The sequence below is a fragment of the Neoarius graeffei genome, chromosome 4 (assembly GCF_027579695.1).
Source record: "Neoarius graeffei isolate fNeoGra1 chromosome 4, fNeoGra1.pri, whole genome shotgun sequence".
In the NCBI taxonomy this organism is placed as follows: Eukaryota; Metazoa; Chordata; class Actinopteri; order Siluriformes; family Ariidae; genus Neoarius; species Neoarius graeffei.
In genome coordinates, this window is record NC_083572.1 from 102,612,651 (window position 1) to 102,632,484 (window position 19,834).

General features: G+C 40.3%; 1 protein-coding gene across 4 annotated transcripts in view; it reads right to left on the minus strand.

Moving 5' to 3' along the window:
• The window catches only part of LOC132884526 (semaphorin-5B-like), a 235,556-nt gene that overhangs the window by 83,716 nt on the left and 132,006 nt on the right, over positions 1-19,834 (minus strand). For all 4 annotated transcript variants that reach the window (XM_060918381.1, XM_060918380.1, XM_060918382.1 and 1 more), the window contains 3 exons: positions 12,234-12,296; positions 10,845-11,157; positions 8,467-8,752 (listed from right to left, as the gene is read on the minus strand). In XM_060918381.1, the coding sequence (XP_060774364.1) occupies positions 8,467-8,752; positions 10,845-11,157; positions 12,234-12,296 (662 nt within the window). The remainder of the gene's footprint in view (positions 1-8,466; positions 8,753-10,844; positions 11,158-12,233; positions 12,297-19,834) is intronic.

Consider the following 19,834-nt stretch of genomic DNA (forward strand, 5'->3'; position numbering starts at 1 on the left):
AAATTATTATGGCATGTTATAAAAAATAAAGAAAAAATCAGAGTCCTCATCTCCAATTTACCAGTCCGAATGCAGTTATGCACAAGTCCGAGTCCAAGTTATCAGTGCTCAAGTCCAAGTCAAGTCACACGTCCTTAAAATTAGGGCATGAGTCAGACTCGAGTACGACAAGCCTGCTGTCCTATAATGGTATCAACCACCATACCATCCATTAATAGCCTGGACTAACATTTGGCCATCATTTTCACACTGTGAGCCAAACCTAATACTTGAACCTGAAGGGTTCCTGGTGTACTCCACTGAGTGGAGCTTAGTTTGAACAGGAGCTTCACCATAAACTCAAATCTCAGAACAGAACAAATCCTTGTCCATCTCACCGCTCACCGGCTCACTTGGCAATTCTTTCAGTAAGTTTGATTTCCACTTCTTACCTCATACTTTCTGAAGTTTAGTGACATGTTCAACAGTTTATTCATTTCCTGTCTGACAAAAATATGTAGTTTTATATCTAACCCAGCTATGTTTTGATTATACTAATCTTTATCAGATGTGTTGGGTTTCAAAATTTAACATTGTGTGGAATATCCCAAGGGGACCCTTTGTATTTCAGTTTCAATCCAAAATTCCAAGGCTAAAATGTCACTCTGTTAGTGCTACCCTTTCTGCTTTCAATCTGCTTTCAAATCTAAACTATACTCCAAGATCACAATGCTATACTAAAACTGTTAAACATCACATAAGGCTCTAATGTGAACGTGTGAACACTCGTGTTAATCCATTGCAGGTATTCGCTCGATCTCCACAGCAGGATGAAATAGGAAGCAGCATCAGCTGATTGCCTCACTGCTCTTTTAATCAGACAATCCTAGGAAATAAAACTGCATTGTGACCCTGTACATCTCAGCAGATCAAGGAATGATGTACATAATTCCAGTTACACAAATCTGCTAATCCCTCCACAACCCAAAGCTCTATTCACTTTTGTATGATGTAACTAAATATAAATACATTCTTAGGAATGTGTTCTGAACAGATACTAAAAGAGATATGAATAGGAGGTGCACTAAATGGGAGCCAGCAGGATGCAACAAAAAATTACACAAGCAGGAGGTTTTTATTTTCATGTAGGTGTGGGGAAGCAAGATATGAATCTTACTGGACAAAAAAGATCATGTTCATTTACAAGAACAAGCAACCTTCACATAAAGAAGAATCTTCAGTCATCCTTCATAACTGCCTGGTCAGGTTCATGGTGGTTTAAATTAGGCTACTAGTTTGTTTATATGTTGGGAAATAGAACTAAATTTGCTTGAAAATACCACAGGCAAGTACAAACAAGACCATCAATGATGGCATAGCTCACTCGGGCCCCGTCTAGTCCAAAAGGAACGATCTAAAGTGGGCCACCTTGCACAATAAATGGTGTAAGCTATATACAAGCTATATATAGAAGCTACAGTTGTGCTCATAAGTTTACATACCCTGGCAGAATTTTTGCTTTCTTGGCCTTTTTTCAGAGAATATGAATGATAACACAAAAACTTTTTTCCCCACTCATGGTTAGTGGTTGGGTGAAGCCATTTATTGATAAACAACTGTGTTTTCTATTTTTAAATCATAATGACAACAAAAAACATCCAACACTACGTTCAGACTGCAACCTGAAACGACCCATATCCGATTTGTTGTGAAATCCGATTTTTTTGTCAGGCCGTTCACATTACCAATTATATGAGACTTGTATGCGATCTCCAATATGAATAGAAAACGACCCAAAAGTGTCCCGCATGCGCAAATTGACACGTAATAAGCACATCTACGTAATACGTAAACAAAAAAAAAAAGCGCACTCTTCAAGTTTAATGATTTCTTTTTTGTTTGTTTGTTTAATTATCTGGTTAGTGTTAAAGTGTGAGGTCTCATGTGCATTTTTGTTTCTGAACTGAAATGAAAACGTGTAGCCTGGTAACGAGGGTTGACTCCTAAATGTCTCTCTAATTTCTATATAAGTGCACTACATGTTACTAGGAAGTAATGGATTTTTAAACTCTATATAGTGCACTCGAGCTTCAGTCGGCAGTCATTTGGGATATGGCCGCTGTATTACCAAACTCTTAATTCAGGCTTAATAATTTGCACATATTTATTTCGTCATATTAATAAACTTTTTCTACATTTTTATAAATATTTATTTAGATTGTTTATAGCCAGCTGAATTCTGCAACTTCTCTCAGCGCTGGCTCAAGGTGCATAAACACCAGTGCAGTTTGCTATGGAGATGAGGCGAGACCTGGCGATGTGGTTTTTGTGGCGGCGGCGGAACTCGCACAATAATCTGATTAATGTGGGCAGCAGACTAATGAGACCGAAGGTGTCAAATTACTGGAAATTTCTAGAACAATCTTATAATCTTGTAATACAGGATGGTTTAAGTTATAAATCAGTTATAGAAACTGTTTCATTTAATCAGGCTAACAGATCAACATCCAGGTCCCTACCAAATCCACCATTAGCTTGATCAATTCTATAAAAGTCTATTTAAATTCTGAAAACTGTACAAATGTTGTTGTTTTCCACCAAAGAGGCGGGATTATCTCTTCATCAATCTCTTGTTGATGACGTGTAGGTCGCATGAATGCGACCTGTCCGGTCAGACTGCAGTCGCATGTGAAAATATCGGATATGCATCGGAATTAGGACCACATATCCAAGCAGCCTGGGTCGCATGTGAAAAAATCGGATCTGTGTCGTTCAGATTGTCAATAACAAATCGGATACAGGTCGCATATGGGCAAAAAAATCAGATATGGGTCGTTTCAGGGTGCAGTCTGAACGTAGTCCAAATGACCCTGATCAAAAGTTTACATACCCCAGTTCTTAATACCGTGTATTGCCCCCTCTAACATCAATGACAGCCTGAAGTCTGTTGTGGTAGTTGTGGATGAGGCTCTTTATTTTCTCAGATGGTAAAGCTGCCCATTCTTCTTGGCAAAAAGCCTCCAGTTCCTGTAAATTCCTGGGCTGTCTTGCATGAACTGCGCGCTTGAGATCTCCCCAGAGTGGCTCAATGATATTGAGGTCAGGAGACTGAGATGGCCACTCCAGAACCTTCACTTTGTTCTGCTGTAGCCAATGAGAGGTCGACTTGGCCTTGTGTTTTGGATCATTGTCATGTCAGAACGTCCAGGTACATCCCATATGCAGCTCCCGGGCTGATGAGTGCAAATTTGCATACAGTATTTGCTGATAACGTGCTGCATTCATCTTTCCTTCAACTTTGACCAAGTTTCCTGTGCCTTTGTAGCTCACACATCCCCAAAACATCAGCGATCCACCTCCGTGCTTTACAGTAGGAATGGTGTTCCTTTCATCATAGGCCTTGTTGACACCTCTCCAAAAGTAACGTTAATGGTTGTGGCCAAAAAGTTCAAAAAAAAAAGTTCAATTTTGGTCTCATCGCTCCAAATTACCTTGTTCCAGAAGTTTTGAGGCTTGTCTCTGTGCTGTTTGGTGTAAATTTTTGTTGGTCTACCTGACCGTGGTTTGGTTTTAACAGAGCCCCTGGTTTTCCATTTGTTAATCACAGTTTGAACACTCCTGACTGGCATTATCAATTCCGTGGATATCTTTTTGTATCCCTTTCCTGTTTTATACAGTTCAACTACCTTTTCCCGTAGATCCATTGATGATTCTTTTGCTTTCCCCATGACTCAGAATCCAGAAACGTCAGTGGCTGGATGAAAGATGCAAGAGTCTGTCTGGATCCCAGAAACTCACTCAGCTTTTATGCACACACACACTGATTACAAGCAAACAGATCACAGGTGAGGATGCTACCTTTAGTAGCCATTCAAACCCATTTGTGTCAACTTCTGTGCAGGTTATCAGGCCAAAATCACCAGGGTATGTGAACTTTTGATCAGGGTCATTTGGGTAGTTTCTGTTGTCATTATGATTTAAAAAGAGAAAACAGTCGTTTGACAATAAATGGTTTCACCCAACCACTAAGCATGAGCAGAAAAGCTGTTTTTGCGTTATCATTCATATTCTCTGAAAAATGGTCAAAGAATCATAGATTCTGCCAGGGTATGTAAACTTATGAGCACAACTGTATATACACTCTAGGAATACCTACCTATTTGCCAGAAAGAATCCAAAACAGCAAGGAATTGACCGAGAAGAAGCGGCTTTTGTTGAACTGCTCATTAAGGCTTAATTAGTCCATAACTTTATTAATAATTGTAATTAAGCAGATCTAGGTAGAAGTTATATGCACCCTAGGTACCCCTACCTTCACATCAGAAAGAATGAAAATCGGTGAAAAATTGAGTGAGAAGAAGCGATTTACGTGGAAACTGCTCATTAGGGCTGAATTACTCCATATCGTCATGATTAATTGCAATTATGCAAATTTGGGCAGAAGCTATATGCACCCTAGGCAGACATACCTTCCTGCCAAAAAGAATAAAATTGGTGAAGAATTGAGAGAGAAGAAGCAATTTTCATGAAATGTGGATAACAATGGATGGATGAACGACGGACAACACATGATGGCATAAGCTCATCACCTGTTGGCCAGATGAGCTAATAAGCTGGAAAGAAAAACAGTGAAATGTTTGAGAACGGTCAGAAGCCTTTTTTTTTGTAAATCCACACCCATTTTAGGGTTTAAATCAGATAGAAATTTAACTGATTTTACAAATTAAAACAGATACAGGCTATGTGCACCCTAAGGCATTTTAATTTTTAAAACGTATCACTTTTGCTATGTTTCCGCCTGGCGTCCACACTATGCGATAGTTTTGAAGTATCAAAAACCGAGACTTTTAGAAATGCTCCTGGCCCCATTTTAATTTGAAAACTCTGGGGTAGCATTTTAGTGTAGACAGGTGAAAACAGAGACATTTTGAAACAATGACGCAGACACCCACATTTGCTTTGTGATCAGGTCTTACAGTGGTGCTTGAAAGTTTGTAAACCCTTTAGAATTTTCTATATTTCTGCATAAATATGACCTAAAACATCATCAGATTTTCACACAAGTCCTAAAAGTAGATAAAGAGAACCCAGTTAAACAAATGAGACAAAAATATTATACTTGGCCATTTATTTATTGAGGAAAATGATCCAATATTACATATCTGTGAGTGGCAAAAGTATGTGAACCTTTGCTTTCAGTATCTATTGTGACCCCCTTGTGCAGCAATAACTGCAACTAAATGTTTCCGGTAACTGTTGATCAGTCCTGCACACCGGCTTGGAGGAATTTTAGCCCATTCCTCCATACAGAACAGCTTCAACTCTGGGATGTTGGTGGGTTTCCTCACATGAACTGCTTGCTTCAGGTCCTTCCACAACATTTCGATTGGATTAAGGTCAGGACTTTAACTTGACCATTCCAAAACATTAACTTTATTCTTCTTTAATCATTCTTTGGTAGAACGACTTGTGTGCTTAGGGTCGTTGTCTTGCTGCATGACCCACCTTCTCTTGAGATTCAGTTCATGGACAGATGTCCTGACATTTTCCTTTAGAATTCGCTGGTATAATTCAGAATTCATTGTTCCATCAATGATGGCAAGCTGTCCTGGCCCAGATGCAGCAAAACAGGCCCAAACCATGATACTACCACCATCATGTTTCACAGATGGGATAAGGTTCTTATGCTGGAATGCAGTGTTTTCCTTTCTCCAAACATAGAACACTTCTCATTTAAACCAAAAAGTTCTATTTTGGTCTCATCCATCCACAAAACATTTTTCCAATAGCCTTCTGGCTTGTCCACGTGAACTTTAGCAAACTGCAGACGAGCAGCAATGTTCTTTTTGGAGAGCAGTGGCTTTCTCCTTGCAATCCTGCCATGCACACCATTGTTGTTCAGTATTCTCCTGATGGTGGACTCATGAACATTAACATTAGCCAATGTGAGAGAGGCCTTCAGTTGCTTAGAAGTTACCCTGGGGCCCTTTGTGACCTCACTGACTATTACACGCCTTGCTCTTGAAGTGATCTTTGTTGGTCGACCACTCCTGGGGAGGGTAACAATGGTCTTGAATTTCCTCCATTTGTACACAATCTGTCTGACTGTGGATTGGTGGAGTCCAAACTCTTTAGAGATGGTTTTGTAACCTTTTCCAGCCTGATGAGCACAAACTATGTTTTTTCTGAGGTCCTTGGAAATCTCCTTTGTCCATGCCATGATCCACTTCCACAAACATGTATTGTGAAGATCAGACTTTGATAGATCCCTGTTCTTTAAATAAAACAGGGTGCCCACTCACACCTGATTGTCATCCCATTGATTGAAAACACCTGACTCTAATTTCACCTTCAAATTAACTGCTAATCCTAGAGATTCACCTACTTTTGCCACTCACAGATATGTAATATTGGATCATTTTCCTCAATAAATAAATTACCAAGTATAATATTTTTGTTTCATTTGTTTAACTGGGTCCTCTTTATCTATTTTTAGGACTTGTATGAAAATCTGATGATGTTTTAGGTCATATTTATGCAGAAATATAGAAAATTCTAAAGGGTTCACAAACTTTCAAGCACCACTGTACCTGTCAACCATTGAGAACTAAAGAAGCCTTTTGGATGAGAGGTGAAACATCTTCAAGAATTTCAAGCAAGTCCAGTTGCCTTCTTTAGCACCAACAGTTCACTATGACCTGGGTGACTGAGAACCTTCACAGACATACGGCTTACCTGTCACAATGTATTCCTCACTGTCAGAAATAGGGGTATAGTATGAGTCCATTTCTGTCCCCCAAGGTAAAATCTACACTAATGTACCCCCTATGGCTCATTTTTGGACCTCAAGGTAACTATGTGTATCTTTTTAGCGCCAACAAGGTAGGGGAAGCTGTGGCCTAATGGTTAAAGAAGCAGCTTTGGGACCAAAAGGTCGCCAGTTCAATTTTCTGGACCAGCAGGAATGGCTGAAGTGCCCTTGAGCAAGGCACCTAACCCGTTACTGCTCTCCAGGCTACTCTAGGTATGTTGTATGTTGCTCTGGATAAGAGCATATGCTAAATGTATGCTCCCAAGCAGTATATAAAGGGTACAAATAAGTACTTTAGAGGGAACTGCCCCAGTGACAAGCCATTGTATCTCCGAAAGGTACAATAATGTATTTATTTTCTGAGAGTGTTCCCCAATTCATCACACTCCAATCATGTGACCCTTTTCTGGGAAAAAAACAAATGGCATCAGCTCTTTATACCAACACATGTATGCCCAGTGTATGTGAATGGTCATGTGATGCGTTTTCAGGCGTGTTAGTATGGACAGAGATTATTTCTGATACTGAGCTAAAATGCTCGTCTGGAAAGAGATCCTTTTCATTATGCCTCCGCCACCATAAGGTGCAGGAGGCATTATGTTTTCAGGTTGTCTGTGCGTCCGTCCGTCCGTGTGTGCGTGCGTCCATCCGTCCGTCTGTCCTGAAAACTTGTGAACGTGATATCTCAAAGGCTAATGAAAGGAATTTCACCAAACTTTCACCATTTGTGGGCTTTGGGACAAACATGAACTGATTAGATTTTGAGATCAAAAGGTCTAAGGTCAAGGTCACTGTGAGGTCAAATGTCTGTCCGAAAACCTTGTGAACACAATATCTCCAAGGCAGATGAAAGGAATTTCACCACACTTTCACCGTTTGTGCATTTGGGGACAAAGATAAACTGATTAGATTTTGAGATCAAAAGCGCTAAGGTCAAGGTCACTGTGAGGTCAAGTGTCTGTCCAAAAACCTTGTGAACACTATCTCCAAGGCTGATACAAGTAATTTCACCAGGTCGAGATTACTGTGAGGTCAAATGTCCATCCCCAAATCACAACTTAATAAGGCGTGTAGTCTACCGGGCGGAGGCATCCCCATCGACGCCATTGGCGTCGAGTTCTATCTAGTTTTAAAACTAAAACACATTATGGTGGCGGGCGGCACGGTGGTGTAGTGGTTAGCGCTGTCGCCTCACAGCAAGAAGGTCCTGGGTTCGAGCTCCGGGGCCGGCGAGGGCCTTTCTGTGTGGAGTTTGCATGTTCTCCCCGTGTCCGCGTGGGTTTCCTCCGGGTGCTCCGGCTTCCCCCACAGTCCAAAGACATGCAGGTTAGGTTAACTGGTGACTCTAAATTGACCGTAGGTGTGAATGTGAGTGTGAATGGTTGTCTGTGTCTATGTGTCAGCCCTGTGATGACCTGGCGACTTGTCCAGGGTGTACCCCGCCTTTCGCCCGTAGTCAGCTGGGATAGGCTCCAGCTTGCCTGCGACCCTGTAGAAGGATAAAGCGGCTAGAGATAATGAGATGAGATTATGGTGGCCATAGCTACAGATTGTGACACTGTGTTAAACCCTTAATGTAGATGTTTAATTCATTCAAGAGAAGGGACTTTAAAGGTATAAACTTTTAATGAGGCAAAAGTGAGATGAACTGAACAGTAATTAGAATGAAAGCTCACACGTTGGTAGTGAAGATGCCATAGATGAGGTCTTGCTCAGGCAGGTAAAAGGTGCTGTGGAGCTCGTGGTAGTAGAAAGGCACATCTCCTGAGCGCGAGCAATTCAACCTGGCCTTCATGAACGTCGTCCATGTGTCTTCAAGCAGAAATCGACCACCTACATCGTTCTGACACACCCGCGCCACCCGAGAGAATATCGCCTTTCCACAATCCTCCTCCACTGCCACTTCCCGCAGGAAGAAGTACGTGAAGCGGCCTACCTCATATGCAGAGACGAACTGAGGCTCTGGGGGGAGGAAAAGAAAAAGAGGTAAAGAGAAACTCATAAAATGTACTTCCCTATGCTTTGTAACAATTATACACAATACAGTCACGGCAAAAAAAAAAATCTAACTATAATTGAATAAGGATGAGTGAGATGGAGAAACAGCAAAAAAGATGAAGAGAATGGAAAAAGAAATATGGAATGAGACATAATGGGTGAGTGAAAAGTGATGAATAGAAAAAAATGAGATGCAAAGGAGAAGGAGGGAGAGAGGGGAAAAGGGGGAGACAAAAGACAGAAAGACAAATTACAACCCCAATTCCAAAAAAGTTGGGACAAAGTACAAATTGTAAATAAAAACAGAATGCAATGATGTAGAAGTTTCAAAATTCCATATTTTATTCAGAATAGAACATAGATGACATATCAAATGTTTAAACTGAGAAAATGTATCATTTAAAGAGAAAAATTAGGTGATTTCAAATTTCATGACAACACCACATCTCAAAAAAGTTGGGACAAGGCCATGTTTACCACTGTGAGACATCCCCTTTTCTCTTTACAACAGTCTGTAAACGTCTGGGGACTGAGGAGACAAGTTGCTCAAGTTTAGGGATAGGAATGTTAACCCATTCTTGTCTAATGTAGGATTCTAGTTGCTCAACTGTCTTAGGTCTTTTTTGTTGTATCTTCCGTTTTATGATGCGCCAAATGTTTTCTGTGGGTGAAAGATCTGGACTGCAGGCTGGCCAGTTCAGTACCCGGACCCTTCTTCTACGCAGCCATGATGCTGTAATTGATGCAGTATGTGGTTTGGCATAGTCATGTTGGAAAATGCAAGGGCTTCCCTGACAGAGATGTTGTAGAACCTGGATATACCTTTCAGCATTGATGGTGTCTTTCCAGATGTGTAAGCTGCCCATGCCACATGCACTAATGCAACCCCATACCACTAGAGATGCAGGCTCCTGAACTGAGTGCTGATAACAACTTGGGTCGTCCTTCTCCTCTTTAGTCCGAATGACACGGCGTCCCTGATTTCCATAAAGAACTTCAAATTTTGATTCGTCTGACCACAGAACAGTTTTCCACTTTGCCACAGTCTATTTTAAATGAGCCTTGGCCCAGAGAAGACGTCTGCGCTTCTGGATCATGTTTAGATACGGCTTCTTCTTTGAACCATAGAGTTTTAGCTGGCAACGGCGGATGGCACGGGGAATTGTGTTCACAGATAATGTTCTCTGGAAATATTCCTGAGCCCATTTTGTGATTTCCAATACAGAAGCATGCCTGTATGTGATGCAGTGCCGTCTAAGGGCCCGAAGATCACGGGCACCCAGTATGGTTTTCCGGCCTTGACCCTTACGCACAGAGATTCTTCCAGATTCTCTGAATCTTTTGATGATATTATGCACTGTAGATGATGATATGTTCAAACTCTTTGCAATTTTACACTGTCGAACTCCTTTCTGATATTGCTCCACTATTTGTCGGTGCAGAATTAGGGGGATTGGTGTTCCTCTTCCCATCTTTACTTCTCAGAGCCGCTACCACTCCAAGATGCTCTTTTTATACCCAGTCATGTTAATGACCTATTGCCAATTGGCCTAATGAGTTGCAATTTGGTCCTCCAGCTGTTCCTTTTTTGTATCTTTAACTTTTCCAGCCTCTTATTGCCCCTGTCCCAACTTTTTTGAGATGTGTTGCTGTCATGAAATTTCAAATGAGCCAATATTTGGCATGAAATTTCAAAATGTCTCACTTTCGACATTTGATATGTTGTCTATGTTCTATTGTGAATACAATATCAGTTTCTGAGATTTGTAAATTATTGCATTCCGTTTTTATTTACAATTTGTACTTTGTCCCAACTTTTCTGGAATCGGGGTTGTAATATAAAGAAATATGTAATATAGCAAGTGCTCTCAAAGAAAGAATATGGACAAGAGAACAATAAAGAGAGAAGGAATGGGAAGAGTGAGATAAACAAAAAGAAGAGACATACATACATCAAAACAGAGTAAATCACAATGTCTGTAGCTACATTCAGTAAACCAGTGAATTTTACAAACAGCACCAAACACATGAGTAATGTAGCATATATCATATGTACCATTGAGCCATTTGGAGTTGTACTGAGCTGTGCGGAGTGGAGGCATGTTCCCCAGGCTGCGGTAGATCACGGGGTCACGACCAGAAAAATCAATGACTGTGGCAGCATAGAGGTCACCACTTTCTGTTACCATGGCAGTGGAATTGTGTTTGGGGTCATAAGGACAGCGGGCGACCCCGTTCACTGTCTCAATCACATGGGCGAGATCAGAGGCAAAGCGGGTAGTACAGATGGGCGAGAATGCATTAGTGCCACAGGAGAAGAGACGAGAACCGGTCAGGAGGAGGACACGCATGTAGTTCTGACACTCGTCCTGAGAGAGAAGGAGAGAGAGAAAGAGTGGAGATTTTTTAATTTTTCTGTGTTAAGCCATCCTACATTTATTTTATAGCAATAATGATATTTTATATCATTCATGCTGAGTCTCAAATGTTGACAACAAAGTTCTTCACAACAAAGTTCTCCACGACTTGAGGACATTTTGGGTTTCTTGGTAACATGACGAGAGGCAGGAGAGGGAATGACTGTTTAGAGCTGCTATAACAAAAGCAACACCAGGAACTAACTTGCCTCCAGGATGTTCCACAACATTAACTGTAACTGCAAGTGGATAAAAAATATAAAGTGTTATTTAATAAATTAAAATTATTCAAAAGTTCAAAGTCCCTTTCCATGCCAGGACATGATCTTCCCAGGCAGTCTCCTTTCCCAGTACTAACCAGGCCCTTGAGGCACATTGGGCAGTGCCAATCTCCATTTCAGTAGCCCTGAGCCTCTCACATGGCTGAGGTTACAGTGGGGGGCTGGTCCTCTGGTAACCATGAGAGTTTGACTGCCTAATCACATCTGCATTGCAGCATGCCTTGCCAGATGGCAGTAGGTACCATTTTGATAATGGTCTTTGGTATGACCTGACCATGAGTAGAACTCACAATCTCTGGATCAAGAGACAGATACACGAACCACTAGGCTAGCTTGTGGTAATTAAAAATATTAATGGTGGCAAATTACTGTTTTGTAAGAGGAATAAAAGGTGCTATTAGAAAAGCATCACATTGCCCTGTTGTTGATTATTTTCCTAAACCAGCATGCTCCGCAAGTGTTTTATTCATTACTTATTATATTATTTGTTACTGGCCTTTACCATTTTATTCTACCTTGGTGAAACTGTAAAGCATTTGATAAAGGCTCAGATTAAGAGAGAGAGATACTGAAAGGAAAATACAGATAAAGTGAGACAAAAAGAGTAAAAGTGTGAGAAGGGACTAGTAAATGGGTAATGAGGGTACAAGAATTAATAAATTGTGTACATGCGTACAAAATCCACTTTGGTGCCTTCATTAACATCAACCCCTTCATCCCAGCCCTTTACTCATTCATCTCTCTCACCTCTGTCTTCCCTTTGCTCCGACAAGATCTGCGTGTGTCTTCGTCCACTCCACACTCCATTCCCTGCAAAACACACACACACACAATCAAAAATCAGATATCACTCCTTATGTAATATTACTGCCATCGCAATGACTGCAAACGCATCAAGATACATCGACAGGTTCAGTCTTTCATTTCAGTTTTAACAGTTTGAACTGGGTTTAACACATTCACATCCAAATCGATAAGCAGCTCCTGATTTTCCTAAATATCAGGTATTGCGAGGTGAGGGTGTTAAATTTGTAAGTTAAATATGATCAACCAATTGCAAAGTTGCAATTCCTTTCACTTCTTTATTCCAAAGTAGTGCTTAGCAACAAATCCAAGTTTTAATTAAACAGTGGAGTAATTTAGCAACATTAATTATGCTAACCAGCTCGCTGAAAGCAGCGCTGCACTGACAATAACCAGTTAGCTATTTAGCATAGCTAAGGTTAGTCATCAGATGCTAAATAGACAACTAGGTTTTCAAGGAAGCTAGCTAGCATTGCACAACAATTACAGTGGATATAAAAAGTGTACACACCCCGTTAAAATGATTTTTTTTTTTTTTACATCAGAAACACCTGAGACCACAATAAATAATTTCAAAAGTTTTCCCACCTTTAATGTGACCTATAACCTGTACAATTTAATTGAAAAAAAAAATCTGTTAGGGGGAAAACATTAAAAAAAAATGCATAATAAGCTGGTTGCATAAGTGTGCACACCCTTAAATTAATACTTTGTTGAAGCACCCTTTGATTTAATTACAGCATTCAGTCTTTTTGGGTTTGCATCTGCCATCAATTAAAATGACTCTGATTAACCCCAAATAAAGTTCAGACATTTACTCAGTTGCATCCTCCAGCCAGGGTTCACAGAGAGCTTTCAAAGTGTCACAGGGATCTCATTGTTGAAAGGTATCAGTCTGGAGAAGGGTACAAAAACATTTCCATGGCATTAGATATACCATGAAGCACAGTGAAGACAGGCATCAAGAAGTGGAGAAAATATAGGACAACAGTGACATTACCGAGAAATGGACGTCCCTTCAAAATTGATGAAAAGACAAGATGAAAACTGGTCAGGGAGGCTGTCAAGAGGCCTACAGCAACACTGAAGGAGCTGCAGGAATTTCTAGCAAGCACTGGTTGTGTACTACATGTGACAACAATCTTCCGTATTCTCCATATGTCTGGACTATGAGGTACGGTATGGTCAAAGAAAAACATTCAGGCCTGGCTAAATTTTGCAGAAAAAAATACATCAACTCTCCCAAAAGCATGTGGGAAAATGTGTTATGATCTGATGAAACCAAGGCTGAACTTTTTGGCCACAATTTCAAAAGGTATGCTTGGTGCAAAAAAAAAAAACACTGCGCATCACCAAAAGAACACCATACCCACGGTGAAGCATGGTGGTGGCAGCATCATGTTTTGGGGTTATTTTTCTTCAGCTGGAACAGGGGCTTTAGTCAAGGTGGAGGGAATTATGAACAGTTCTAAATACCAGTCAATTTTGGCCCAAAACCTTCAGGAGTCTGCAAGAAAGCTGAAGATGAATTTCATCTTTCAGCATGACAATGACCCCAAAAAGTTTTGGAACAGCCCAGACCTAAATCTGACTGAAAATCTGTGGGGTGACCTGAAGAGGGCTGTGCACAAGAGATGCCCTCGCAATCTGACAGATTTGGAGCGCTTTTGCAAGGAAGAGTGGGCAAATACAGGCCCGGCGCCATGGGGGGGCAAAAGGGGGCGTCGCCCCCTCGTGGCTACAGCCCCGCCCCCTCAACGGAGACTCAGATCACTTAATTGTTTTCTTATGAAAATATAATGTATTATAGACGTATTAATAATTTGCATTTTCAAATACGAAATATTACGGTAAGTGGTTTCGCATTGCACAAAAATACATTTCACATAAATCACTACTAAAACTGGCACGGTAGAACAAATCTGATTGGTTGTTATGATTCTTACGTTGCAATCGTAGAATTCAACTGTATTAAGATAGGATTATTTCAAAAAGCCTGAATTTAATATTAACCCTGTTTTAGACATATGTATCAATCCTAACTACTGGGGACTAGTTATTGTGGGTGTATGTGTGAAATGCTGACACAGCCGCGCACACACAGACCTGTGATAAGGACAAGGGGCGTGCGGGCGGGCGGGGGTTTTACATGCACACTTAAGTGCACTGTCTCCGCAATATCCTGTAATATGCAGTCAGTTTACGGGAGTAGTCTTTCACCCTCCGAATTAAACGAATTCAATCACAATATTGTGAATCCATTTTCTTTCTTTGTAGGCTAAGTTTATCTCCGTTTATGTTGGTGTATGTGTTGATATATGGTCCGCTTTGTGCGCAAATAGCGTAAGAATATGTGTCGTTGACGCCCCCATGCAGCGGGGATGAAAATTCATCACTTCAGAGTGTTTAGTCCCCTACACGCCTAAACTGGGATCGCGGATTAAGTGGTTAGCGTTGACTCGGTGCGAGTCAGGAAGGCTATTACTGGTGCCGCCGCGGGGTCTGTTGATTTTTTTAAATTATGATTTTGGCCGCCGAGCCAAGTACCTTAGACTTGCATTGACGTTTTGTTTTCATGCCGCGGAGCTATTTGTATGTATTTTAAATTTAAAGGACTTGCCTGTAGGTTTGTGAGTGTTGTTTTATGTTTGGCATCTTTCCGGTTGTAACGCGTGTCTGTGAGAAAATCGGAGGGGAGGGTTAACAGGTGGGCACGGGAGTTGATAAAGCGCAACTGCCCTGGTAATATGCCACATGATTTTCCCGGACTAAAGCAACCTTCGGGGCCGTGGTTTTGTAGTTGGCGCAGTTAATTGTTTGAAACACGTTGTCAGACCGCCATCACTACTACATACTATATGAAAAAATATTTGCCCCCTTGCGATTTCTAATTGCCCCCTTAGTAAACTGTTCCTGGCGCCGGGCCTGGGCAAATATTGCCAAGTCTAGATGTGGCAGGCTGATAGACTCCGACCCAAAAAGACTGAATGCTGTAATTAAATCAAAAGGCGCTTCAACAAAGTATTAGTTTAAGGGTGTGAACACTTATGCAACCAGCTTATTGTACCTTTTTTAATTTTTTTATGTTTTTCCCCCCTAACAGATTTGTTTGTTTTTCAATTGAATTGTACAGGTTATAGGTCACATTAAAGGTGGGAAAAGTTTTTAAACTATTTATCATGGTCTCATTTTTTTACATCAGAAAAAACTATAATTTTACCGGGGGGGTATCCACTGTAATTTACTGTGTAGTAACTAGAACTAAAGTTTGCTAGCAAGTCGGTTGGACAATGTTAGCCTGACTATTACAGTATACTGTGTTGTAAACAATGGCCTTTAAGCACAAACATCCTAACAAAACAAAAACCGCAGGAGCAAATTCAGAAAGCAAAACCAAAAACGTGACTCAATTTGGTGTCATGTTTCTGATCTTGCCATCATTTTTCATGACTTTGCTAATGCGGCTTTGGTTTGTTATTGTGTTTTGCACTCATGGACCAATGTAACTGTATAAGTAAACCAGAATTTAAGTTAGCTCACATTATCTAAATGATTTTATTGTAAGTTTAAAAAAAAGTAGCTATATACAGTTAGGTCCATATATATTTGGACACTGACATAAATGTTGTTTTTTTACCTGTTTACTGAAACATATTCAGGTTATAGTTATATAATGGACATGGACATAAAGTCCAGACTTTCAGCTTTCATTTGAGGGTATCCACATTAAAACTGGATGAAGGGTTTAGGAGTTTCAGCTCCTTAACATGTGCCACCCTGTTTGTAAAGGGACCAAAAGTAATTGGACAATTGACTCAAAGGCTATTTCATGGGCAGGTGTGGGAAATTCCTTCATTATGTCATTCTCAATTAAGCAGATAAAAAGGTCTGGAGTTGATTTGAGGTGTGGTGCTTGCATTTGGAAGATTTTGCTGTGAAGAAAACATGCGGTCAAAGGAGCTCTCCATGCAGGTGAAACAAGCCATCCTTAAGCTGCGAAAACAGAAAAAACCCATCCGAGAAATTGCTACAATATTAGGAGTGGCAAAATCTACAGTTTGGTACATCCTGAGAAAGAAAGAAAGCACTGGTGAACTCATCAATGCAAAAAGACCTGGACGCCCACAAAAGACAACAGTGGTGGATGATCGCAGAATAATTTCCATGGTGAAGAGAAACCCCTTCACAACAGCCAACCAAGTGAACAACACTCTCCAGGAGGTAGGCGTATCAATATCCAAATCTACTATAAAGAGAAGACTGCATGAAAGTAAATACAGAGGGTTCACTGCACAGTGCAAGCCACTCATAACCTTCAAAAATAAAAAGGCTAGATTGGACTTTGCTAAAAAAACATCTAAAAAAGCCAGCACAGTTCTGGAAGAACATTCTTTGGACAGATGAAACCAAGATCAACCTCTACCAGAATGATGGAAAGAAAAAAGTATGGCGAAGGCGTGGTACAGCTCATGATCCAAAGCATACCACATCATCTGTAAAACACAGCGGAGGCAGTGTGATGGCTTGGGCATGCATGGCTGCCAGTGGCACTGGGTCACTAGTGTTTATTGATGATGTGACACAGGACAGAAGCAGCCGGATGAATTCTGAGGTATTCAGAGACATACTGTATGCTCAAATCCAGCCAAACTGATTGGTCAGCGTTTCATAATACAGATGGACAATGACCCAAAATATAAAGCCAAAGCAACCCAGGAGTTTATTAAAGCAAAGAAGTGGAATATTCTTGAATGGCCAAGTCAGTCACCTGATCTCAACCCAACTGAGCATGCATTTCACTTGTTAAAGACTAAACTTCAGACAGAAAGGCCCAGAAACAAACAGCAACTGAAAACCGCTGCAGTAAAGGCCTGGCAGAGCATTAAAAAGGAGGAAACACAGCGTCTGGTGATGTCCATGAGTTCAAGACTTCAGGCAGTCATTGCCAACAAAGAGTTTTCAACCAAGTATTAGAAATGAACATTTTATTTACAATTATATAATTTGTCCAATTACTGTTGAGCCCCTGAAATGAAGGGATTGTGTTTAAAAAATGCTTTAGTTCCGCACATTTTTATGCAATCATTTTGTTCAACCCACTGAATTAAAGCTGAAAGTCTGAACTTCAACTCCATCTGAATTGTTTTGTTCAAAATTCATTGTGGTAATGTACAGAACCAAAATTAGAAAAATGTTGCCTCTGTCCAAATATTTATGGACCTAACTGTATAATCTATCTAGCTATAGCAAGACAGATAATAATAAGTGATGTCAAGTTTCATGCTAGCGTACAAAGGGACACGTTCACACAGCATTAGAACTTACAGGTATATTGGAGCAAGTGTGCTGGTGGAGTGAATTGATCAGGATTGCATTTCTTTGCGAATTAGCTAATGTGCTAACTTCCTAGTTAATTAAAGCAACAGGTCTGTGTGCTAATGAAAGAGGCTGAGTAATAAAAATGCAATGACTTTGCTTGAAGTATTTTATTGTTTGACAGGTTGCAGCGGTGCCTTCTGGGTAATTTATGCTGAATTTGACAGTGTTATTGACTGGATCCCTCACCTGAGGAACTTCACTCATACAGAATGATTTTGATACATTAACTGAGGTAAAATAGTGAGTGGGAAGCCAACAGGAGCATAGGGAAAAAGTACTGTATTTGCACACTTTCCCACTTTATTAACTGGAGTAAAGAACAAGCTGCTGCGTTGGTGTTTTCATCAGGAGAAGTAAGCATGACTCAGAAGCTTTAATGGAGCAACAAATGTACACTCAGAGAGCGAGTGGTGCTAAACGGCGTACTCTCAAAGCGCATTAGTGCTTTGCCTGCTTTAAGATGCCAAACGCAGCAAATTCATCACATTCAATTAGCTGATGAATGTATGTGTGAGAGGGAATCGATATTTTCCTTTTGGAATGCACACAAACGCTTTTAGCTTCAGCGATAATAATGAACACTTGGCCCCACGGCAAAACACCCCAGAGTACAATATGGTAACATAAACCGATTTATCTCACACACTAGAGAGCAAGGCAGCCTGTGGGATAAAAGCTCCCAGACTGTTCCTAACCAATGTAATAAGTAAGGAATAAAATACTTCTGTTACAGGAAAGTAATCAAAGACATGATGGTGTGATGAAGCAGACTTACTGTTACCAGCTCAAAGCTGATTATTTTCCAATAACAGCAAGTGTTTTTTTTTTCCTATTCTACCAGAACAATTTGCTATAGCTTATATTTTTTGTTACAGAAAAGAATGACACATCATACTGCTTATCCACTTAGAGTTAAGATTAATGTTATGGAACATCTGGACTGTTTCACAATCAAGGTAAACTTTTCAGGTCCACAACATTCCAAAAATCAAGTCCTAGATTTGTGTATTTCTCTGCTGCCAAAAATGACCTTTTGAGATGGAAATTAACTACAGAATTTCAGAGTTACAGGTCATATACTGGGCGTGTTACTGTGGTAAGAAGACATCATATAGTGTATTTCTAAAACTGATCACTTTTTTTTTATAATCCACAAGAGGAAGGGATACAAAGTGAAAAACTGCTGAAGCACAAATTTTCAAGTCCCGTGCAGTGATGTTTGTACATGGTGGTGATTGTAATAACAACTGAAGTGGTGACGATCCTTGTGGTTTTCCAGAGAGGACACTTTTTGACGGACTCACATTTCAACCACATGTGAAGCTCTGCTGCAAAAGTGTCTCATCTGTTTCAAGTCCTGTTTTTTACTATGCAACAACAGAGTATTCTGCTTCAAAAGAGACAAATATTTTCTTAAAAATCATTTACAACCTCATCATATGGTCAGTGATTAACAGAGAGGACATTTTTGATGGACAAAGGATCCTGTTGGAGGCACTTAGTTTACAAAAAAATGTAACTTCCACTTAATTATCTTTTTATTGTGAATGAAAGTACTGTATATGTCCCAAAGTAAAACCTAGTTACTGCTAAAAAAATGTAATCCTGAATTGAACCAGTAAAATCTAAGTTGAAGCGAGTTCCGAGTTAAATCCAGTTCCGAGTTAAGGCGAGTCCCAAGTTAAGACAAATTCCAAGTTAAGTTGAGTTCTGAGTTAAATCCAGTTCCGAGTTAAGGCGAGTTCCGAGTTAAGGCAAGTTACAAGTTGAGGCGAGTTCCAAGTTAAGACAAATTCCAGGTTAAGACAAGTTCCGAGTTAAATCCAGTTCCGAGTTAAGTCGAGCTCCGAGTTAAGGCAAGTTCCAAGTTAAGTGAAGTTCCGAGTCAAATCCAGTTCCAAGTTAAGTCGAGTTCTGAATTAAGGGGAGTTCCAAGTTAAGGCAAGTTCTGAGTTTAAGTGAGTTCCGAGTTAAGTCGAGTTCCGAGTTAAGGCAAGTTCCAAGTTAAGTCGAGTTCTGAATTAAGGGGAGTTCCAAGTTAAGGCAAATTCCGAGTTTAAGTAAGTTCTGAGTTAAGTTTAGCCCAGAGTTAAATTTAGCTCCAAGCTAAGTCGAGCTCTGAGTTAAGTCAAACACAGCATTAGTATCCAGGGTTGTGTTCCAAA